Raw genomic sequence first — 24,663 nt, 5'->3', positions numbered from 1 at the left:
AATTTTATACCAAAGCATATCACATTTTGTTAAGAGATCTACATATTATTTCCAAGTTGGTAATGAGAACCATTGTCTAACCATTATCATTTGATATTTAATGGAATTTTCTAGTCTTTATTTCTTCAGTTAACATTCAATGAGCACCTATGATATTTTGCAGCTCTGCAACCTCTTGCTCATCTCCAACCCTCAAATTGCAAGATTGTTGCTCCTGTTCTCCGTTTTAATTGATAAATTTTATTCCTTCATTCATCCATCAACTCCTTCCTTAATCCAACAAAAATATACTGTACATTCATTATTGCTAGGGACTATCCTGAAAGCCTGAGATAAAAAAATGTAAAACATCTTTCTGTTAGCAATAAGTATCTCTTTAAGAATAGTAAAAACTAATAAATAAGTAGGACTTAGGTCACCCTGTCTTTATATCAATTCCTGTGAATGTATCGGAGAAGGCAATGGCAAGCCACTCCAGTACTCTCGCCTAGAAAATCACATGGATGGAGGAGCCTGGTGGGCTGCAGTCCATGGGGTCACTAAGGGTCGGACACGACTGAGCGACTTCACTTTCACTTTTCACTTTCACACATTGGAGAAGGAAATGGCAACCCACTCCAGTGTTCTTGCCTGGAGAATCCCAGGGATGGCGGAGCCTAGTCGGCTGCCATCTATGGGATCGCACAGAGTTGGACACAACTGAAGCGACTTAGCAGCAGCAGCAGTGAATGTATATCCCTGCCTTTTGAATTGGCTCAGGTGGCATACAAAATAAATATTTTCATCTAAAATAGTATCAGTATAGGGCTAATATAAAAGTCAGGTTCAGGCAGAGTGTACCTTGAAAACATGAGAGAACTGCATGCATTTATAAAAATACCTCAATATTGGTTGTGTCTTAACCATGACGCAGTCTCTGAAGTGGCGGGCATAGAAAGTGAGCCCAGAGGTGTGCCTGACAGTTTAAAGTCTCTAGTTCAAGTGTATTATCTCTGCTTTTAGAAGTAAAGAAACCATCTCCATTTTAATTAGTATCCTGTTACTAGGGGGATGTACAAATGTGACATTTCTAATAATATAGAAATCATGTACTGTGCCAAATGTAGTATCACAGTCCCATGAATTGTAGGCATCTAGGCCTCAGCTGGGCCTTCTGTGAACATATTGTCTTACAACACGGGCAGGGCATTTACTCATGCAGGAAGTGATTTCCAGCCACTTAGATAGGGTTGTGATCAGGCTTTGCCTGACTGAATGTTACATTTTAGCAGAAATCTAGGGGGCTAATACGTCAGTTCTACAATGAAGATAAAGGTTTTAATTTTTCCTTATTATCCATTTGTGATCAGTGATTCCTGCCATGGAAATAGATCAGATAGTCAGTGGAGGAAAGGATTTTTGAGAATTCCAGCACTAGGTGTCAGGAAGTGACCATGAGAGCACGCTTATGTAAAAAACATTTCCCACGACTCTTCCAAGACAGTGGACATTGACCATCCAATCATTTCAGTCAGTTACTAAGGATCTAAGGGTCCTCAAAAAGATGACTACAGCTACGTGCTTAGTTGCATCCGACTCTTTGCAACTCCATGGACTGGGGCCTGCCAAGCTCTTCTGTCCATGGGATTCTCCAGGCAAGAAGAGTACGGGAGTGGGTAGCCATTTCCTCTCCCAGATTACAACTGTCGAGATGCCCAATTTTGCCTAGCTCTGTACTCACCACTTCCCTTTCCTGTTTGTAAGGGATTCTCCTTATGTCCCTATGTGCTATTTCCAGATCAGTAATGTTATCACTTCATATGCAAAGATCAATTTTTCTATTTAAAAATTCTTTCAATAAAACTTGGTTTTAAAAAATACTGCCTTTCTAGAAAACTCAAGAAAGTCAGCTTCAGGACCCAAAGCTAAGCCATGATTTCTTTGTCCTAGACAAAAAAAGATCAGAACTCCTGAGATAAAGCTCATTTTCCATTCTACAGCACATAACTGCAAGTTCTTACAATTAACAGGAAAGCAAAGGCCAAAGACAAAAACATCCAAACAATCACGAAGATTCCAACCTGATTTTCTTTTTTACAAATATAGAAATAGAGACCTCCAAATGTTACCAACCCTACACAGTTAGTTACTAATAGAACCAGGTATAATCATTATTCCTTCAAGCCATCAGGACTCATATTTTTTACAGTTGACAATAAATAAACTGGCATAATCGGGAAAATGTGATGTGTTAATTGCTTTTATAACAAGCAATGCGTTTATATAATTCAAAACTTTGTGTATTATACTTTCCCCATGGGCAACTCCTTATATTTCTGATGCTTTTCAGAAGCAAGCAAAGTCTCCTCTGTTTTTTTCAAATAGATTCAATGCCCATATTCATGTGATCAAAGCACTGTTAGGCTCAACCTGAGGTATTGTAGGAGATAATTGCCCTTATTAAACTGAAATTATTGAAGTGTCTTTCACATGCTGCTAAGGGCCTATTCTTACATGTGTGGTTTACAAATGGAAGCAGATTGCCATCTCCACACAAAAGGATAGCTTATAATTCTGGAATACAATTACAGGAGGCAATGAACATTTCTGTCATAATTTTTAAAAATTAAAATAGACTTCAAACCCTTTGGCCTCATGCTGGGTACTTCATTAGTATGCATGGATACTCCAGTGGAGATTATTTTAAAAGGACAGATGAGGCAAAACAAAGGACTTCCTTTTTTTTCCCCTACTGGGCACTGTCTGCCTCGGACACCTTTAAATATCTGTGTTACGTTTTAGCTATAAAGACAACGTCGGTATTTAGGAGATTTTGAATCCACAGAAACTATCAGTTCCCTTTGTCTGGGGACAGTGCTTCTCTGAGCTGTATATTTCCTAATTCAACAGGGGATTTGATAGTTCCTAGATAATAAACTCGGCATTTAAGGACCTATGTTTAATAGACAGTACAGTCCAACAACTGGAAAGCAACTTCCTAGGTTCTTGAAGAGGTGCTAAAGGAAAAATGGCATGGTCACAGGTATTTAGCTGAAAGTATAACTCAGGAGGGATGTTCTTTCCCAAATGTATTCAGCTATGGTTTCATATCAGTCCTTTCTTATATAATCAATCTAGTCTCTTCAATTCTGTAACTCTCCGTACTGCATAGATTGCAAAGCAAAAGCTCACAAATTGACGGGGAAACATGGTATCTTTTTCAGGAGTGAAGTAGAAGACACAGTGGGTGATTCAAGAAGAGAGTCTGAACTATCCATTCACCAATACCTTTAGTAAATGCATTCGTATTAGAAAATACATTCCTAGGGTAATCTTCCCACCAAGAGTATTATCTTTTCTTTTCCCCAAAAGATCGAACAACACCCTTTTCCCAGCACAAATCACAATGTGAAGAAAACTTTCATTCGCATTAGCATCCAATATTTTCCAGGCTGTTGAGGACTCTCCGTGGAGACCTAGCTTAGAACATATGAGAAATAACATGAGATCAGAAACTATGTCATTAAGAGCTCTTTTTATATCCTTAGCAACACCACCCTCCAAAGATATATATCCACAAATATGACAGAAGCGTTTCCTTTAGTCTAAAGACTAAAGACCACCATCCTGCCATAATAAGGGTATAACAGTATGAATACTAGTAGCCTCCTTTTTTGGTACTATACTTACATCTTAGATGTCACTTGATTCTTACTATAACCATGTAATCCATCCGGCAGCTAGGTGAGGTAGAAAAGCTGTATTGAAGAAAGTAATCTCAGACGGGTTAACTATCCTGCCCAAGATTTCATGGCTAATGTGGGCAGAGCTGGTTTCTTGATCCAAACTTCAATGCTTTTTCATGGCATCAAATGAGACACAGTGAAATGGCCTTATCAGTGGAAAAGGCATTGAAAGGTGCTGTGATGTTACTATTACAAGTGTTTGCTTCTGGTAATTCCAAAATTAGCAACCCACTGCAGCTCCTGAGCAGTTCTCCAAATCATACACCATGGCGTGAGAGAGAATACCTAACAATAAATGTAGATGACCCAGGGGTTTATAATTCACCTCAGGGAGGAATTCAAGTTCTCTAAAACCTGTGTTTCTAAGCCTTATATCAAAACTCAGGCTTTCATATTTGCACGAAATAAAACTTCCATTTCTTCCTCAGATTCAGTCTAGACATTTTTAGCACCCTCACCTTAATACCACTGGATGTCAATAAACTAATTACAATACAGTCATGGATGGTCATTTTCTTGGCATTAGAAACTCATTCTAGAATGGATGTTGACAACCATTCAGAAAACATTTGTTGAATAACTGCTCCTTGCCAAACACCATGACATCTAGCGTTACAAAAAACGAGTAAGACATGGTTTGTTAACCACCAACCGGAGTTTTATTGGGCACACCTCATCTCAAGCCATGCTGGATAAAAGAAAATCAACCATACAAGGCCATTATCATAAAATCCAGAGCTGTGAAAGGGCTTCCAGATACTTCTTCAAGACCAATAGCGTGTAGATTTAGATAAAAGCTTCTGCTCTATCAGAAGTTGTAGCAGATAAAAAGGTTTCAAACTCTGCCTTCCTAATATGATGCACACGCCATATTGAATATGAAACCAAATCAAATTTCATTCATGGCATAAAAGCTCTAATGAAGAAACTTTTGCTCAAAAGAGCAAATAACCTTGCCAGGAGCAGCTGAGGCAGATTACTCAGTCCTCTGGTCTGCAGATTCTTCCTCCAAGATGGTATTTCATAGCCACAGCCTTTCCCACTCAGCCCTTTTAGATGAGAATCAAAATGTCAACCTCCCCAAACCTCTGATGGGGACTTCCCTAGCGGCTCAAAGGGTAAAGAATCTGCCTGCAATGCGGGGGAGACCTGGATTCCATCCCTGGGTGGGGAAGATGCCCTGGAGAAGGAAATGGCTACCCACTCCAGTATTCTTGCCTGGAGAATCCGGAGAGGAGCGTGGTGGGCTGCAGTTCGTGGGGTCACAAAGAGTTGGACACGACTGAGCAGCTAACACACACACACAGCCTCTGATGAGTGCCGAGAATTGCGCTCTGGGCATTCCCGACAGTGATACAAAAACAGAAGGTTCTCCTTCGTCTTCCAGGTGCAGGCCGCCCTGAAGCGCCAGTGGAACCAGTATCAAGCTCAGCGCTGGAGCGGCCGCCGCCGGGCCCACCGCACCGCCAACGCCGCCGCCGCCACTGCCGCCGCCGCCGCCGCCCTGGCTGAGGCTCCGCCGATCTACATCTGCCACCAGGAGCCGCAGAGCCAGCCTGCCGACAACCTGGGCGAGGAGGGTGCTGAGGTCATCCCTATGGAGGGCGGGGAGGTCATCTCCATGAAGGGTGCTGAGGTCATCGCCGTGGAGGGTGCTGCTGAGGTCATCGCCGTGGAGGGTGCTGAGGTCGTCGCTGTGGAGATCATCGAGCAAGAGTCATCCGCTTGAAATGTGACGCCCACAACAGCCTTGTGATCCCTGAGCCCTCATTTCCTGGGAGCAAGACCGACCCTGCATCTCAAGTGATCTCCATCCTCCCAGGAGCACACATCTCATTTGTGAGAAGTATCAAGTGCATTTGTCCATAGTGAATCCGAAGACAGTTTTACTTGGTACTATTGCTACCGGGAGACAGTCGAGGAATGGAGTCTCCCTCTACAACACCTGTGACTCTGCAACACCTGTGAAATCTGCAACACCTGTGAAATCTGCAACACCTGTGAACTCCTGTGAATACCATCTTTCATCCAGGACTGAGATGTACAAATGTCAGAGTAACGCAAGCGAAGTAGCCGAGTAAAACACAAATTGACCTAGTTCAGATCCAGGGTGCTCCTTGTTAATCTTGAGCCATTTCTACCTTCAAAAAATTCAAGTCACCATCAATGGTTTTCTTTTTAACTCGAAACTTTGAAATTAGGATACTTTGGTATTTGGCTATGGTTCTGATTTTTTTATTCCTTTTTTAATTTCAATCAAATCTGATGTTACTCAGATTTTTACCATCCACAGACACACACACAATGTAAACCACACAAATTACAACTTGACCTCCTCAAAACAAAGTGGCTTTCTAATGTAGAGATGACTAAGTTTGTGAGGAAAAACCTGCATTTGGCGGGAAGATCTAAGGCTTTGAATGAAAAAAAGAAAAATGTCAGTTTGCTCCAAATATTAGATGGATCTATGTGTTCATTACTTTACTAATACTGTGTGCTCAGCTTGGTCTTGGGCAGGTCCTGACTTCTGTAAGAAGGAATTGGCTTTCGTGTTGAATATGCTTTGGTTACTAACGTTTATAAATTGGGAGGTCACAAAGAATACATCACTAAATTTTTCTCAAAACTGCCAAAAAATCGAATTCCTAGTGGAAGAGAATACTCTCTCTAAAGAGAGTTTTCCACTTTCCTAAACTCCAGGATTTATAAAGCAAATCACTCGAGGTTTCTAAAGCAGATTACCTCTTGCCCTTGGGTGCTATCTAGCAGTAAAAGATAAATATGTTTAAGGCTGGTAATTAAAAGACTCCATATAACTCCATTAACTGCTTTCCACCCAGCTTCTAAGCTTAATAAGATCTTAGCCTTTTCCAGAAAGATTCAGTAGGGCTAATTAGAAATCAGTTTGTAGTTGACCTCTTGTTTGATGCTATTTAGTGAAACAGGAGGGGGAGAAAACAATTAACCACTACAAGTTTAACTGTATACCAATTCATTTAAAATAAGAGTTTCTCATTAAAATCCAATGTTATATTCCCATACCTCTCTTTACTTTCATATAACATCTTCAAAAATCCCTGAGTATGCCAGTATCATTACTGGCACCTGAGATTAATTTGTGGATTTGCAACAGTACTCAGTTACCCTTCTGTAATTTGTATTCTGAATGAAGAGATACATCAAAGCCTTCCATATTCCAAGTCTCAAGTATGTGCTCTTATGCCACTGCCTTTCAGAGATGATATAGTTTTAGAGATGATATAGTTTTGGAAAGACAAAAGAAAAATATATTCTTTCAGAGAAAATGTATTTTGGATACTAAAGTAGCTTATGTCTCCTTTACTTGAATGTAAGGGACGATTTGAAAAGAGGGTATTTTTCCAATCACAGTGTTTATGTAATAAGTGTTCCTATTTTTGTTTACAAACATGGAAAACAGTATTTCTGGCAGCTCTAGTACAAATGTGATAACATTTTGCTGAAATATTCTAAATGCTATTGTGCTAATATAGTAGTGGCTGAATAAGATCAAACAGCTTACTATAGAATTGTGCACAGTGCCAAAATGATGTGAAATGCTTCCGCTGTATCCATGTATGAATTAATAAAGAGTAATGATAAGCAAAAGTTGTATGTGTGTTTCAGTTGTGTCTGACTCTCTTTCTGACCCTATGAACTATGGCTTGCCAGGCTCCTCTGTCCATGGAATTGTATGTGTGCATATTTTCGAAAGAAATATATTCATCTTTTCATTCATTGATTTTTATCTCCTAAGCTCATTCCATATTATCAGGGATGCTAACCTCTCATCTTGCTTGTATTACAGGAGATGGCAAGATAATCCAAAAATATAAATTAGAAAACCATATGCAGAAACACCAACGTTATTGTCTTTGTTAGCGTAGCCCTCTTCAATCTTCACTTTGACTATAACCTCCAAAGCACAGTTCTCATACCCTTGTTAATGCAAAACCACCCAGGACTATCAGCATATTTTGGATAAGTTTGGGAAGCACAGCTAAGAAATCTAGGACAAGAAAGTATCACATTCTTTTATCATTGCTGTTTTGTTTTGTTTTTTTCATTATTGTGGGACCAGACTTGAACTGTCCAACATCACATCATATTGTTAGAATTGTTACAGTCATTGATTTTTAAGATAGTCTTGGAGATTAAGCCTGGATAAAAGACAACAAATTAAATATCATTAGAACACATAACAGCCACTATTAGAAAGATTTTCAGATCTGGAAAGCATGAAATGGAAAAAAATGAGGATTAAATGAGAAACATGATGAACTAATACAGGCAAACAGAAGTAATTTGTAGGTTCTTCATGCAGTGTAACAGCACCCAGAATTGCTGGCCTCTGGAGTTCTGGGGAAATTTTTCATAAGGGATACATCAGGACTACATTTTTCCCTTTGTGTTCTACTGGAGAATACAAATAAATATCATTACCCTTGTGATGTTGAAGAAAAATAATTTCCCACCATACCATAAAATCTGACTCTCCGATAGGGTAACTTGAATTCAAATGGTCAGCTGCCTGCCAGCTTTGGCCCAAAATCAACTTTTGGATGTATGTTGATATCATGGCTTCTGGAGGAAGGAAAGATGTTGGAAAGAAATGATAGAAACACTCATCACAGACCTCCAACCCTTCTCATTTTTTCCTTCCTTCATTATCATTGATTGAACAGATATTTCATACACCTTTCACCCAGCTATACAACAAATATTTGCTAATAGTAGCCACTGTGAAACGATTTCTTTGTGTCAAACCTGCCAAGTGAACGCATACCCTTAAACCATGCACATGTGTGTGCTCAGTAGTGTCTGACTCTTTGCAGCTCCATGGACTATAGCCCTCTGTCCATGGGATTCTCCAAGCAATAATACTGTAGTGGGTTGCCATTTCCTCCTTCAGGGGATCTTCCGACCCTTGCATCTCTGGGCATTGGCAGTCGGATTCTTTAGCACTGCCTGGGAAGCCCACAGCCTTAAACCTTAACCACTGATATCTTTGGGGTAGAAGGACACACACATGGGGTGGAAAACCAAAGCGATATAGGGTTGGAAGTGGTAGCTGAGTGTGACCTTTTCTCTACATTAGCCCTGAGTGGGATAGCTAAGTTATAAGAAATATTCTTAGAACAAGATCTCTTCCTAAAGGCTTCGCAAGGACTCAATTTCTTGACAATAAGGTCTAAAATAGTAGTTCTTTCATTGGCTAGGTTACAGTTCAACACCTTATCATTGTAATTAACACTTCCAGAGTCTAAGATTATTCATGAAGAGAATGGATCAGAAGACATATTTAGGAAAGCATACTTAGATAAGCTCAGAAAGAAACAATCATTTGTCATTTTCAGAGAAGAAACAAGATGACTCCCTCCTAAATTGAGCTTGCTGCTGCTGCTGCTAAGTCACTTCAGTCATGTCCGACTCTGTGCGACCCCACAGACGGAAGCCCACCAGGCTTCCCCGTCCCTGGGATTCTCCAGGCAAGAACACTGGAGTGGGTTGCCATTTCCTTCTCCAACGTGTGAAAGTGAAAAGTGAAAGTGAAGTCGCTGAGTCGTGTCCGACCCTTAGCGACCCCACGGACTACAGCCAACCAGGCTCCTCCATCCATGGGATTTTCTAGGCAATAGTACTGGAGTGGCTTAGGAAGGCTGATTTTACTGAATCAATCCATAGATAACTTGTAAGCGTGGGGAGGGAGGTTGGGGAATTAGCTGGAAACAAAAAGGATGATAATATATGCTCATGCAGACACAGGAAGGTACACACGCATAGACAGGAAGACACAGAGAAGCCACATTTGAAAATTTAAAACTAACAATATTTTTAATTTTTGTTCTTCTGGACATAAAATTAATATGTTTAAGATCTGTGAAAAGCATTGAGGGAGAGAAAATATAGCCATTGAAACCATAAACTAACTTAGGTCAGGAAAACTTCCTAATATATCTTCCTCCATTTGAATTAGCAAACACCTCTGAAAGATTTCAGAGATTTTTCTATTAATTTAAGCATTGATCAGACAGTCTCTTAGGTCACTGATCAGTGTCCAGCCTCTATTTCCAGACATCCAATGCCTTCTACCTAAGTCTCTTAGAAATCCTTCCACTGACATTCAAACTGTGTTGCTCTTTGCCAGCTAACCAGCCATCATGACCAACCACTGCATCGCCTCCAAACAAAACCTCAGAGTATCACTGGTGAAGTGCTAAGTAGATATTCAGTAAGAACCAACTGAGGGATCTTCAATAAAAAAACAGGATATCTGTTTTCATCCAATCATGCCAGACTCATTCATCAGAGCTAGCACACTGTGCCAAAACACACACCCAGCTGTGAGCCCTCGAGATCTCTGCCCAGTAAGGTAGCTGGTGAGTTCTCAGGGCAGTTAGCACTTCTCCATTGCACGCCACCTTTTAGCTTCTGTATGCTGTCATCCCAAGATGCATACTGTGAGGCTTAATGTGGAATTCAGTCACAGAGAATTTAGGAAGAACATCCATCAAATAGAGATAATCTGAGAAGGGAGAAAAGAAAACCAATCACTGAAACACTGTAGTCAATATAAAACTATGGACGTTAGCTTACCTCCCCTTTATAACAACCAAACATGTTTTTAATCCCCGTTTTAGTGATGAGAAAACTAAATAGAAGGCAAGTGGGAATAATGTGCCCACCACCATCACAAAGTAAGTGGCTGAGCTAGGGTCTGAATCAAGAGTACCCAATGCCTTCGGCAGCCCCATGTAAATGCGGTTAGGTTTTGCAAACTCACTCACAAGAGCAGGCAAGCTCCTCTCTTCCTTCCCCAACACAAAACAGGGACTGAGGAGATAAAAACTGAAAGTCCCTTTGAGACTTCCCTGGTGGTCCAGTGGTTAAGAATTTGCCTCCCAATGCAAGAGACACAGGTTCAGTCCCTGGTCAGGGAACTAAGATCCCAAATGTCACAGAGCAGCTAAGCCCATGTGCACAACTAAGACCCCAAGCAGCCATAAAGAAGTAAATAAAACATTTGAAACCTTTGAACGTTACAGCCAAGCATCACGTCTGGTGCTTCCCAAGAGAAACTGATGGGGAAACACTGCAAAGCTGTATTTATTGAAATGCAGAAACTCTTCGGATTATTTGGAGGCAAATCTCAGATTTCTATATTTATTAAACCTAAATCAATGCCTGACATTAAAAAAAAAAAAGTGCCCAATGCCTCTGCTTTTTAAATTTCCACCCTGGAAAGACTGGCACAAGCTCTTGTTTGGGACTTTGGCTTCCTACTAACAATGTTGCCACATTTTGTAGTTTTCCGTTTCCCGGTGGAGATGCAAACAAGACTGACCAGATGGGTTTAGATCCTGGCCCAGGGCACCAGGGGGGCCCCAAGGAGCATTTGTACCTGGAATAGTGGGTGCAGTGAGGCCTGGGTGAGCTGCCAAGACAGGAGGATCGACTCCAAGTTGTAGAAGCTGATTTCAAAGGGGCTCGGGAACAAGGAGGGTCAAAGGGAGCATCAGAGCCCAAGTCAAACGTGTTCAGTCCGTACTTGGTTACTGCTTCCAGCTCAAGAAAATGAGCCAGAGCTGAGGGGATTGGCCAAACAGGGATCACCTGCCTGGGAGCAGAGAAAAGAGACTTCCCACTGCAGCTTAGCATCACTAAGCTGGGGCCTAGTGAAATGGTTTGCAGGGCTGGGAGTTTGGTTCCACTTAAAGAAATAGAGGTGACACTTTCAATTAAAAAAAAATAATGTCTGAAAATCAGGGATAATTTTCTACTGCAAAATATTAACCAAAACCTGTCCTTCATGGTGGGATGTTCTCTACCCAGAGTAGGACAGCTGTTAGTTCCTACTCCCCATCCACAGCCATGGAAGCCAGTATTTTTCCCCCAAGAGGTTTGGTTGGAATCTTCAACAACTTATTCATCATAAATCTCAACAGGCTATAGCCACCATTACTCTGTTAGGGGAAAATTTCCTCTGACATGTTGCCATGTGACTTGTAAAGCCTAGTTCAGTTCAGTTCAGTTCAGTCGCTCAGACGTGTCTGACTCTTTGTGACCCTGTGAATTGCAGCACGCCAGGCCTCCCTGTCCATCACCAACTCCCGGAGTTCACTCAAACTCATGTCCATCGAGTTGGTGATGCCATCCAGCCATCTCATTCTCTGTCGTCCCCTTCTCCTCCTGCCCCCAATCCCTCCCAGCATCAGAGTCTTTTCCAATGAGTCAACTCTTTGCATGAGGTGGCCAAAGTATTGGAGTTTCAGCCTCAGCATCAGTCCTTTCAATGAACACCCAGGACTGGTCTCCTTTAGGATGGACTGGTTGGATCTCCTTGCAGTCCAAGGGACTCTCAAGAGTCTTCTCCAACACCACAGTTCAAAAGCATCAATTCTTCAGTGTTCAGCTTTCTTTATAGTCCAACTCTCACATCCACACACGACTACTAGAAAAACCATAGCTATCATTAGATGGACCTTTGTTGGCAAAGTAATGTCTCTGCTTTTTAATATGCTGTCTAGGTTGTCCAAGGAATAACTGTCTTTTAATTTCATGGCTGTAGTCACCATCTGCAGTGATTTTGGAGACCCCCAAAAATAAAGTCTGTCACTGTTTCCACTGTTTCCCCATCTATTTCCCATGAAGTGATGGGACCAGATGCCATGATCTTAGTTTCCTGAATGTTGAACTTTAAGCCAATTTTTCCACTCTCCTCTTTCACTTTCATCAAGAGGTTCGTTAGTTCCTCTTCACTTTCTGTCATAAGGGTGGTGTCATCTGCGTATCTGAGGTTATTGATATTTCTCCCAGCAATCTTGATTCCAGCTTGTGCTTCCTCCAGCCAGTGATTCTCATGATGTACTCTGCATATAAGTTAAATAAGCAGGGTGACAATATACAGCCTTGATGTACTCCTTTTCCTATTTGGAACCAGTCTGCTGTTCCATGTCCAGTTCTAACTGTTGCTTTCTGACCTGCATACAGATTTCTCAAGAGGCAGGTCAGGTGGCCTGGTATTCCCATCTCCCTCAGAATCTTCCACAGTGTATTGTGATCCACACAGTCAAAGTCTTTGACATGGTCAATAAAGCAGAAATAGATGTTTTTCTGGAACTCTCTTGCTTTTTCGATGATCCAGTGGATGTTGCCAATTTGATCTCTGGTTCCTCTGCTTTTTCTAAAACCAGCTTGAACATCTGGAAGTTCATGGTTCATGTATTGCTGAAGCCTGGCTTGGAGAATTTTGAGCATGACTTTACTAGCGTGTGAGATGAGTGCAATTGTGCGGTAGTTTGAGTATTCTTTGGCATTGCCTTTCTTTGGGATTGGGATGAAGACTGACCTTTTCCAGTCCTGTGGCCACTGCTGAGTTTTCCAAATTTGCTGGCATATTAAGTGCAGCGCTTTCACAACATTGTCTTTGAGGATTTGAAATAGCTCAACTGGAATTCCACCACCTCCACTAGCTTTGTTCATAGTGATGTTTCCTAAGGCCCACTTGACTTCACATTCCAGGATGTCTGGCTCTAGGTGAGTGATCACACCATCATGATTATCTGGGTCGTGAAGATCTTTCTTGCCCACAATAGTAGATATAATGGTCATCTGAGTTAAACTCACCCATTCCAGTCCATTTTAGTTCGCTGACTCCTAAAATGTCAACGTTCACTCTTGCCATCACCTGTTTGACCACTTCCAATTTGCCTTGATTCATGAACCTAACATTCCATGTTCTTATGCAGTACTGCTCTTTACCGCATTGGACTTTACTTCCATCACCAGTCACATCCACAATGGGGTGTTGTTTTGCTTTGGCTCCATCTCTTCATTCTTTCTGGAGTTATTTCTCCACTGATCTCCAGTATCATATTTGGCACCTACAGACCTTGGGAGTTCATCTTTCCGTGTCCTATCTTTTTGCCTTTTCATACTGTTCATGAAGGTCTCAAGGCAAGAATACTGAAGTGGGTTGCCATTTTCTTCTCCAGTGGACCACGTTTTGCCAGAACTCTCCACCATGACCTGTCATCTTGGGTGGCCCTACAGGGCATGGCTCATAGCTTCATTGAGTTAGACAAGGCTGTGGTCCATGTGATATGCAGATGACACCACCCTTATGGCCGAAAGTGAAGAGGAACTCAAAAGCCTCTTGATGAAAGTGAAAGAGGAGAGTGAAAAGGTTGGCTTGAAGCTCAACATTCAGAAAACGAAGATCATGGCATCTGGTCCCATCACTTCATGGGAAACAGATGGGGAAACAGTGGAAACCGTGTCAGACTTTATTTTTTTGGTCTCCAAAATCACTGCAGATGCTGATTGCAGCCATGAAATTAAAAGACGCTTACTCCTTGGAAGGAAAGTTATGACCAACCTAGATAGCATATTAAAAAGCAGAGACATTACTTTGCCAACAAAGGTCCATCTAGTCAAGGCAATGGTTTTTCCCGTGGTCATGTATGGATGTGAGAGTTGGACTGTGAAGAAAGCTGATTGCCGAAGAATTGATGCTTTTGAACTGTGGTGCTGGAGAAGACTCTTGAGAGTCCCTTGGACTTCAAGGAGATCCTACCAGTCCATTCTAAAGGAGATCAATGCTGGGTGTTCATTGGAAAGACCGATGCTAAAGCTGACACTCCAATACTTTGACCACCTCATGCGACGAGTTGACTCACTGGAAAAGAGTCTAATGCTAGGAGGGATTGGGGGTGGAAGGAGACGGGGACGACAGAGAATGAGATGGCTGGATGGCATCACCGACTCGATGGACATGAGTTTGAGTGAACTCCGGGATTTGGTGATGGACAGGGAGGCCTGGCATGCTGTGATTCATGGGGTCGCAAAGAGTCGGACAAGACTGAGCAACTGAACTGATGTTACTTCCATGTTGTTTGACCTGAGGCCAAACTATGGTGGAAGTAATTAAGATAATGATGACCTCCTTCAAAAGGTCCTTTGCAGGCACTTTTACAATCAGTGCCCCAACCCTGTCCCAGACCACCACCAACCTATGCCTCCACCAGAGACTCCTGGACACTCATGGGCAAGTGTGGGTCAGTCTCTTTGGGGTCACTGCTCCTTTCTCCTGGGTCCTGGTGCTCACAGATTCTGTCTGTGCCCTCCAAGAGCCTGTTTCCCAGTCCTGTGTAAGTCCTGGAAACTCTATGGTGGGGTGAATGGTGACCTCCAAGAGGGCTTGTGCCATACCAGGTCTACTGCACCCAGATCCACTTCCCCGTGGCAGTCCACTCTGGGGTAAGCTGCTCCAAAAACCTCACTTATGGACCTCCCTGGTGGCACAGTGGATAAAAATCTGCCTGCCCATACAGGGGACATAGGTTCAATCCTGGTCCAGGAAGAGTCTACATGCAACTAAGCCAATATGCCACAACTACTGAACCCACGCACGGCAACTACTGAAGCCTGAATGCCTAGAGCCTGCAGTCTGAAACAAGAGAAGCCACCACAATGAGAAGGCCACGCATTGCAACTGGAGAGAAACCCAAGCAGCAATGAAGACCCAGAACAACCAAAAATAAAATAATAAATAAAATTATTAAAAACAAGTGAAAGCATAGCAACCTTGTCTCTGCCACCACCAGGTAGGGCATCTTCAAGCAGTCACACAGTGATGAGCTTTTTGGTGAAGGTCAGACTTCAGTCATCTTTTTCTTAAGCTTCTTTAAGCAAACCAAGTTTTCTTCTCTGAGTGGGTCTCCTTTCAGCATTTCTAATTGGGTTTTGGTTGGAAGACAACAATCATCTTCCTCCTGCCATTGGTGAGGGGAGAGGGAAGTTGGGGGTCTTGAATATTTAAGATATCTATTTCCAAATAAATATTTACTTGTAAATATTTATATTATTTATTTATAAATATTCCAGATAAATATTTATCTCCAAATAAATCCTTTCTCCCAAAGCCTTTCTATCACAACCCTTTCAAACTCTCAAAGTACACGATAGAAAACTATCATGTTGAAACACAAATTTACAATCTCTTGGGCCCTCCAGTGTGAGCTAACCTCATGCTTTAGGATGTTCTGTAGGGTTATTGGACACCTATCATATTGTTGTTGGCTCAAAACAGAGATGTAAAGAGTGTCATTTTGACATTCAATTTATAATACTAAATACTAACTTATATGTACATGAATTCCACAGACTTCTTATTTGGAGGCAGGTTGGTATAAAGAAAAGAACACAGCTTTTAGTACTTGGTTCAGATTTGATCTCTGCCACTTAACTCTGTGTCACACTCCTCATCTATTAAATGTAGATTAAATGTAGATATCTACCTTCAAGGAATTTTGAGAATTAAACTAGACAACAAACAAATGTAACAACATTACTGATTCGTTGTAGGAAGTCAACAAATTCACTTCCTTAATCTCTCCCAAGTTTCTGTGAGGGGGACAATGTGACCACTTACCCCAGTGACATTAAATCAGGAACTCAATAACAGAGGCCATGCTTAAACACAGGACTTCTTACTTCAAGCATCACAGTTTTCACCACGTCAGTTTGCCTTTGCAGGAGAAAGCTGGAGATCGTGATACATACTGCAGATAAACAGCTTTCTCCAGTTGGCTATTTGTGGTCTGAAAACACCAGAGATGATGGAAGACACACGCCTAAAGCAGCTTGGCTCTTTCCTTGGTGGTTTAGATATTCATCAGGCATCCTGACTGAGCCAATTTGTGTTCAGAATTTTGATTAGTTAGCAAATTCACAATAATTTGAAAATCAGTCAAGATTCACTTAGCTCTGGGGATGACTGTTGACTGAATTTAGAGAGGATGGGACACAGCACGAAGGAGTATTTGTCAACTTCCAGACACCATCATTAAAACATATAAATTATTTTTGTTCCCAGGATGTCCAAAGTCTTCACATTTATAGGTGTCTTCATTCAATATAGTAAATAAGAAATTGGTCTCGTAGGCTAATTTATTTATACCACGCAAACATCAGTAGGTTTGCAGGTTTTAAAGAAACAGATTGGGATAATGGCAGACATTGTGTCTCTTGATTTTCCCTTTAAGAAAGAACTGGTTGCCCAGATGTGTAGTTAGCTGGCAGCTATTAACTCCAGGTCCCTCTCACCTTTGGGGCTCCTTTCAGGGTGTGTGTCCAGTCATTAAGTCATATCCGACTCTTTGTGACCCCATGGACTGTAGCCCACCAGGCTCCTCTGTCCATGAGATTTCCCAGGCAAGAATACTGGAGTGGGTTGCCATTTCCTTCTCCAGGGGATCTTCCTGACCCAGGGATTGAAACTGCATCTCCTCCATTGCAGGCGGATTCTTTACCATGAAGCCACCATGGAAGCCCCTTTTCAGGGTGGCCCCAGCCACTGATAAAGCGGTATCAAATTTCTTTACAGTGAAGTCTAGAAGCTAAAGCATGCAAAAGAAGAACCCAGAGCTCACAATCTTATAGATCTTTACCATTTTCCTAATCTTTATCATTGCCTCAACCACACTCACTTCAACAGCAATGTTAATAATTCCCTCATCTTACTATTGTTCTAAAGCATTTAACTTAGTTTTCCTTAAAACTGCCACTCTCTTTTCACACTCCTTATCTTTATGTGATACTTAGTTAAACTATGTAGTTAGAAAATAAAGAGCAATTGGTATCCAATGATTGGAAGCAAGCGTTAAGCAGGTATACTTCTCATGCTGCTGCTGCTGCTGCTAAGTCACTTCAGTCGTGTCCGACTCTGTGTGACCCCGTAGATGGCAGCCCATCAGGCTCCCACATCCCTGGGATTCTCCAGGCAAGAACACTGAAGTGGGTTGCCATTTCCTTCTCCAATGCATGAAAGTGAAAAGTGAAAGTGAAATCGCTCAGTCGTGTCCGACTCTTAGCAACCCCATGGACTGCAGCCTACCAGGCTCCTCCATCCATGGGATTTTCCAGGCAAGAGTACTGGAGTGGGGTGCCATTGCCTTCTTCGATACTTCTCATAGTCCTGCTTAAACTTTAAGGTGTTTACGAATCACCTGGGAATCATTCAAATACAAACTCCTATTTGGCAGATCTGGGGTTAAGACTAAAAATCTGCACTTCTAACAAGGTGATACCAGGAGATGCGAATGCTGTTGGTCCCTGAACACACATTTTTTAATGTTTTTTAATGTTTGTCCTAGGAATTTGTTCTGTTGTTGCTGTTGCTCTGAGTCTTCGTTGCTGTGTGCCAGTTTTCTCTAGCTGCAGTGAGCAGGGGCTATTCTTCGTTGCTGTGCACAGGCTTCTCATTTCAGCGGCATCTCTTGTTGTGGAGCACAGGCTCTAGGGTGCACAGGCTTCAGTAGTTGTGGCTCCCAGGCTCTAGAGCACAGGTTCAGTAGCTGTCACGCATGGGGCTTCGTTGCTCTACAGCGTGTGGGATCTTCCTGGACCAGGGATCGAACCCACCTCCCCTGCATTGGCAGGTGGACTCCCAACCACTGCACCACTGGGGAAGTCCTCAACCAAACCTTTTTGAGTAGCTTCCAGGCCTGAGCATCCAGCAGGCCACGGGTATCCACAGAATGCTTTATGGAGGGAAGGAAGGGCACAGCTTCATCTGGAAAATCAGCAGAGTTTCTTCGGTAACAAAAAATGAGGTTTGACTTTGGTCATGAGCTAGGCTAAATGCTTTACATACATTATTTCTTTGAATGCTCTTAAGCACGATATCAGGGAAGATATGGTTCCCATTCTATGGATCACAGAAGTAAGGCTCGGCCAGCTAACTTGCTCGATTATCACATAATCAGTGGGTGGCAAAAGACACACTGACCAGGAGAAAGCATTCTTATTTCCTGTCAAACAATTTTTAAATCAACTAAATGGAAAGAAAAGTTCTCATTTGAGATCAGCCCACCTCTCACCTTCTGTAGATCACAGTTCAAGAAATGTTCCCAAAAGCAACATGACACAAAGAGAGAACACAGGAAGGGTTCAAGTTCTAAGGCTTCTGAACAGATTCTCGGGGAGCCAACCCACGCCAGACTTCATCTACTGAGAGCAAAATTCCTATCCTTATTAATAGAAGCACTTTTCATGCTTGATATTCTGTCTTATTTATTAATTTATAATGTTTGTGGGTTTTTGAGTGCTCATAAATCGGGCAACACATTACATTAGTCCTAAAATGGATGCGATGTCAAAAACTACAGATATAAGCGAGCAACCAAACCCAAATTGAGTTGTACTGAATCCCAAATATTTACAAAGTTGCTGATAATCCACCCCTTTAAATATCTGGAAGAGATTGCCTTCTCTACTAAAAAGGACCTAAAAGGAGCATCACACTGATACTTTATCCTATTCTTTGAATAGTTGTTTTACCACCTACAAGAGAAAAAAGCAACACAATAAATAGCACCATGAACCAAGAAAACAGAACCCAGAGGTTTCTAAATTGTCCTTCCTGAACAATAGTACAACCAAAAGCAATTTTTGATTCCACAAAAATTTTCTACTTTTATAATTACTAGTTGACAGAATTTTTAAAGAAGAAATTTCACATCATAATACGCTCTCATAGAAAAACATTTTGCAGTTGGTAACTTCAGTCTGTTAAGTCAATCCTGGATGTTCATTGGAAGGACTAATGCTAAAGCTGAAACTCCAATACTTTGGCCACCTCATGTGACGAGTTGACTCACTGGAAAAGACTCTGATGCTGGGAAGGATTGGCGGCGGGAGGAGAAGGGGACGACAGAGAATGAGATGGCTGGATGGCATCACCAACTCAATGGACATGAGTTTGAATGAACTCCAGGAGTTGGTGATGGACAGGGAGGCCTGGTGTGCTGTGATTCATGGGGTCGCAAAGAGTCGGACACGACTGAGCGACTGAACTGAACTGAACTGAACTGAAGTTATTAATGGCAAAACTTTCTAAGCTTGGCAAATATTTGAGCACCTACTAGGGGGATGGTACTGCACCTCATATTGACTTCCCAAGTGGCTCAGTGATAAAGAATCTACTTGCCAAGCAGAGGATATGGGTTCAATCCCTGGGTGGGGAAGATCCCCTAGAGGAGGAAATGGCAACCCATTCCAGTCTTCTTGCCTAGGAAATCCCATGGACAGAGGAGCCTAGTGGCTCCTTACAGACCATGGGATCACAAAGGAGTCAGACATGACTTAGCAACTCAACAACAACTGCACCTCATATCTGTTAGAGAAATGGAGGGTCCTACACGCTTGATTCTCAGTCTGCATTAACAAACCAAATCTCTTACTTTCTTCAAAAAATGAAATAATTTAGGGGAACCAAAGAGGAAAAACAAAATTTTGTATCTGTTATTTTTAAAGTTACAATTTAAAATATCAACACCATTTTCATTTTCTTAGAAAACAAGGGTTTCTTTTAACAAAAAACAAAGACAGGCAAACCTGAAGTGAGGTGGAAAGTGAGTGTTAGTCACTCAGTTGTATCCGACTCTTTGCAACCCCATGGACTGTAGCCTGCCAGGCTCCTCTGCCCATGGAATTCTCCAGGCCAGAATATAGAAGTGGGTAGCCATTTCCTTCTCCAGGAGATCTTCCCAACCCAGGGATCAAACCCAGGTCTATCATATTGCAGGCAGATTCTTTACTGTCTGAGCCCCAGGGAAGCCCAAGGTGGGGTGGAGCCTGCTTTAATGATCATGAATTTGGAGTCTGAACACCAGTGTTCTCATCCCAGCTCTGTCACATGCTGTCTTGATATCCACATCTGAAATGAAGCTCTTTCTGGTGTTATAATTCTAAGATCACATGAAAAATTTTCTTAGCAATGATGAAACTTCAAAAAATATAAATGCAGTGACTGTGTTATACTTAACTTTCCAGAGATTATGAATCAAAGAAAGCAATCTAGAAATATTCCCAAAAAAGTGAAAAGTGAAAGTGTTAGCCACTCAGATATGTCTGACTCTTTGCTACCCCATGGACTGTGTAGCCTACCAGGCTCCTCTGTTCATGGAATTCTCCAGGCAAGAATACTAGGGTGGGTTGCCATTCCCTTCTCCAGCAGATTTTCCTGACCCAGGGATCGAACCCACATCTCCTGGATTTCAGGCAGATTCTTTACCTTCTGAGCCAGCAGGGAAGCCCACAAATATCCCAAAGCGTTACTAAAACACTCTTCCAGTTTCCAGTACATGTCTGTAAAGCTAGATTTTCTTTATACACTTCAACCAAAAGCAGTATATTTCAACAGATTGATGGCAGAGGCAGATATAAGAATCCAATTGTTTTCATGAAGCCAGTCACTAAAAAGCAGGCAAACATGTAAAACAATGCCACTCTCTTCACTAAATTTTTTTTTTTTTTTGAAAAATCACTCATATTTGCATCTCAGCAAATTACATGCTTTTGATCCTTTGGGTTGCTTGTGAGTGGTCTGAATAGCACATTTTAAAATCTAGCATGTCAAGGGTCAATTATATCTCTAAAAATTGTTCATAAGAGATCAGACAATTGATGTGATCATATCAGCACATTTGCAAGAATGTTACAAAGCTTGAGATTTCCTGCAACCTCTGTAAGGAGAAGTTTACTCTTAGGAGGTTCCACTTCCTAGGTGAATGAGTTCCCCGCTAATCAGTAGATTTCCCCCAAATAAAGTATCACTCCTTCCCCAAACCACTGTCTTTTGACTCCTCACACTTTCATCCCATTTTTATCTTAGAGAAAGAGAACAAAAAAAACTACAGTAAGACAAACTATGCTGCTTAAAAACAACTAATTTAACATTCCTTAGAGAGCTCCTTAAAGATTTTTCTTCCAATCAGTAGGAAATCCCTCTAAGATAATGATCAAAATACTAAGTTTTTTTGTCCATATAGTCAACTTTTAGCTGTGACACAACACTGTCACTGAAGTATATACACCAGACAGACACAATTTCTTCCCCCAGGTTGGGATAAAAATGCAATATATTTGCAGCATTTCCTAACAGATCCAATAATCAATAAGGAAAAGAAATTGCCTTCAGCCCAGAGTCTGTTATTAGTTGCTATATACTTCTGCTGAATGAAGTTATTTTTTTGAAATCTCCTAAATTCCAAGGAGTATAGAAAAGGAGGATAACTGGGTTTTTATTGTCTACTGTGTCTCATACTTCTCTGGACCAATTTATAGAGAATTAAGAGTCCTAGTGTGTTTCTCCACTTTGATCATTTTTAAGTCAGAGAAAATACCTGAATGAAGTAGAAGTAAACTCTCCCAGATCCCATGTTGACTATGTGTGTGGCAGCAATTTCACAACTGTTCTCAGTCACACAGAATCTTCAGGATTACCATATGTCTTCACTTTCTGAAGCTACCTGAAGGGTTGTTTAGGGTGAGGATAGAAGGGGATGATATTAAAGATGGTAGGTCTGCCTGGAAACAATTTCAGATGAGTGAAGTCTGCAGAATGGGGCTCCAGTCTTTACTACAGAATTGGTTTTCTCTGTGCATCAGGAGTAGGTCCTGGATGGGCCTACAGGAAATGCAGTCATTTCAGGATGTGGAAAATGAAGTACTATTCCTGTCAATACATCAGGGTCCAGTTAAGGGAGATGATCTATGTCCTGGAAACCAGAGGAGGGCTGAATGGGAAATGGGACAGCCTCTGGTCCATGCAACCAGTTTCTTAGTATTTAAGAGGAAGTTGTTTTGAAGCAGAGAATCTGTTTTCACAAAAGACTTAATAAGGTTTGGAGCACAAGTAACAATGCTCAGGTCCAGGTCCAAAGCAAAGCTCAAACTAGGGAAAGACACCAACTCCACAAAAACCACAGTGTGGTCCCCAGGTGCAGTGAGGACAGAAGGGGGTGCAGGACTGTTTTATGAGTTTTATCAGTTAAGCAATAGAGGGTGATGCTGTGCTGTGCTGTGCTGTGCTTAGTTGCTCAGTTGTGTCAGACTTTGTGACCCCACGGACTGTAGCCCGCCAGGCTCCTCTGTCCGTGGGATTCTCTAGGCAAGAATACTGGAGTAGGTTGCATGCCCTCCTCCAGGGGATTTTCTCAACCCAGGGATCGAACCCAGGTCTTCATCAGTGATGAGTGTGCTCTACAGAAAGGATGGGTCACTCCTTGGGGACAATTGTACAAGGAATTGGTGCTTGGCAGTCACACACTAGACAGCTACCCAACAGTGAGTCTGGGAAACTAATGCCAATTGTCTCCATATAATCATAAACTGATAGACAGTGGATACTTGATGGTTACACATATCTTCCATATTTGACTTCACATTAAATGCATCGCATCTGAATCATGTTACCAAACATTTGATTTGCAAAACAATTTTCAGTTATCGGGCCATTGTTCTTAAGGTGTCTAGTTAACGTGTCCTTAATTCAGTCTTCTTATCTTTGTGACTTTCTAACACCACCAAACTAAGACTCTAGGCAGAAATTATCCTCCTTTGCAAAGAGTAAAATCAAACATCTTAAGATTTTCTGTGTAAACCTTTATGTTGATTTCTTTACTGTCACATTTCAGGCCTGAATACTTCTGAAATTAAAAAATAAAAATGTTTCCTACATCAAAAGAAACTACATTTGAACAGGAACTTACATGAAGTTAATCTGCACAAACAGTCTCTATTTCTGTACTCATTAAAAGACATCAGCAGAGGTATCCTTGGTGGCTCAGGGTAAAGGATCCACCTGCCAATGCAGGAGACATAGGTTCAATCCCCAGTTGGGGAAGATCCCACCTGCTGCAGACCAGCTAAGCCTGTGCACCACAACTGCTTAGCCTGTGCTCAAGAGCCCAAGAACTGCAACGACAGAAGTCTGCATTCCTAAGGCCACTGCTCCACAACAAGGGAAGCCTCCACAATGAGAAACCCAGGTGCCACAATTACAGAATAGCCCCCGCTCGCCACCACTAGAGAAAAGCCCTCACAGCAATGAAGACCCAGGACAGCCAAATATTCATAAATAAATAAGATTTTAACATATTAAAATAAAAAAGAAATCAGCAAATGTAGGAAGAAAGATCTCTGCAGAAACATTTTTGGTTTCCCACTGCACTTTGTGCTTGAATTAACTGCCCATTTCCTCCCATTGATGCCAGGCTGTTCTATTGGGTTTAGCTGTACATATTTTGAAGGCAAGATCTAAAAGCACGTCACTGTTGCATAAATGTGGTATGTGACCAGCAGCTGGACTATTACAATGGAAACTCCTTGGGCTTGTGTAACATGGTCACCTTTTAAAATTTACCTTTAAGATCATGTCTTCCTTATCTCTTGGCAAAAGGTTATCCTCAGATTTCCCACTACTTTCAAAGGAGACCTTGACAGGTAAAATTTCAGCAGTTCTAATAATTCACGAAAGCAAATAAGGTTACTGTGTAGGTTCTATTTGGATTTCAGCTGTCCAGAGGACATGGTTAAACATTTTGGCAAAGGTACAAAACTTAGCCGAATTTGACAGCTCCTCACTGGAAGCCAACTCTTTCTCCACAGAACTGACATGCAGGCTGGAAGGTTCTTCACAGAGGACTGGGGGCAAACCTCTGCCAGAACATAGCACAGAAAGCATTCTGACTGACAAACTCCCATGTTCTTGAAAGGCTCGGGTTTTTCTCTTCTTGGGACATAACCCTACCACCATCCAAAATGACTCCTGCGTCTTCTTTATTTCTGTCTTGCTGGCTCAGCATTCCACTGACCTCAGTCTCCCAGTTGGGTGCTCAGAACTTCCTCCAGGGTTAGAGAAGTAGGCCTCGGGGCAGAGGGAATGTGGCTCTGGGAGATTGTGACCGTAATGCCGTGGTAAAGGAAGACATGCAAGCCTGAGAACAGGTAACTTAAATGCCATCCCACTGCCACAACTGCGGCCCAGTGCAACCAAATAAACAAATAACAGCAACAACAAAAACCCATAATCCCTGTCAATATGACACAGTGTTTGAAATTCCCACTTTGTACA

At 41.8% G+C, this 24,663-nt stretch overlaps 1 protein-coding gene and 1 long non-coding RNA gene across 2 annotated transcripts in view; one reads left to right on the top strand and one right to left on the bottom strand.

Moving 5' to 3' along the window:
* The window catches only part of CALCR (calcitonin receptor), a 42,408-nt gene extending 36,086 nt beyond the window's left edge, over positions 1–6,322 (top strand). The window contains exon 11 of the mRNA XM_055420435.2: positions 5,113–6,322. Coding sequence (XP_055276410.2) covers positions 5,113–5,454 — 342 coding nt within the window. The 3' untranslated portion in view covers positions 5,455–6,322. The remainder of the gene's footprint in view (positions 1–5,112) is intronic.
* On the bottom strand, positions 5,285–18,274 carry LOC148778290 (uncharacterized). The gene is made up of 3 exons (XR_016036646.1): positions 16,177–18,274; positions 15,330–15,517; positions 5,285–5,419 (listed from the first exon to the last, which is right to left on the bottom strand). It is a non-coding gene; the product is annotated as an uncharacterized LOC148778290 (long non-coding RNA).
* Positions 18,275–24,663: the final 6,389 nt, after the last annotated feature.

Source organism: Moschus berezovskii, chromosome 3, assembly GCF_049115385.1.
Source record: "Moschus berezovskii isolate FMDL1 chromosome 3, NW_MosBer_1.0, whole genome shotgun sequence".
Lineage (NCBI taxonomy): Eukaryota > Metazoa > Chordata > Mammalia > Artiodactyla > Moschidae > Moschus > Moschus berezovskii.
This window is presented reverse-complemented; position numbering and strand designations above follow the sequence as displayed.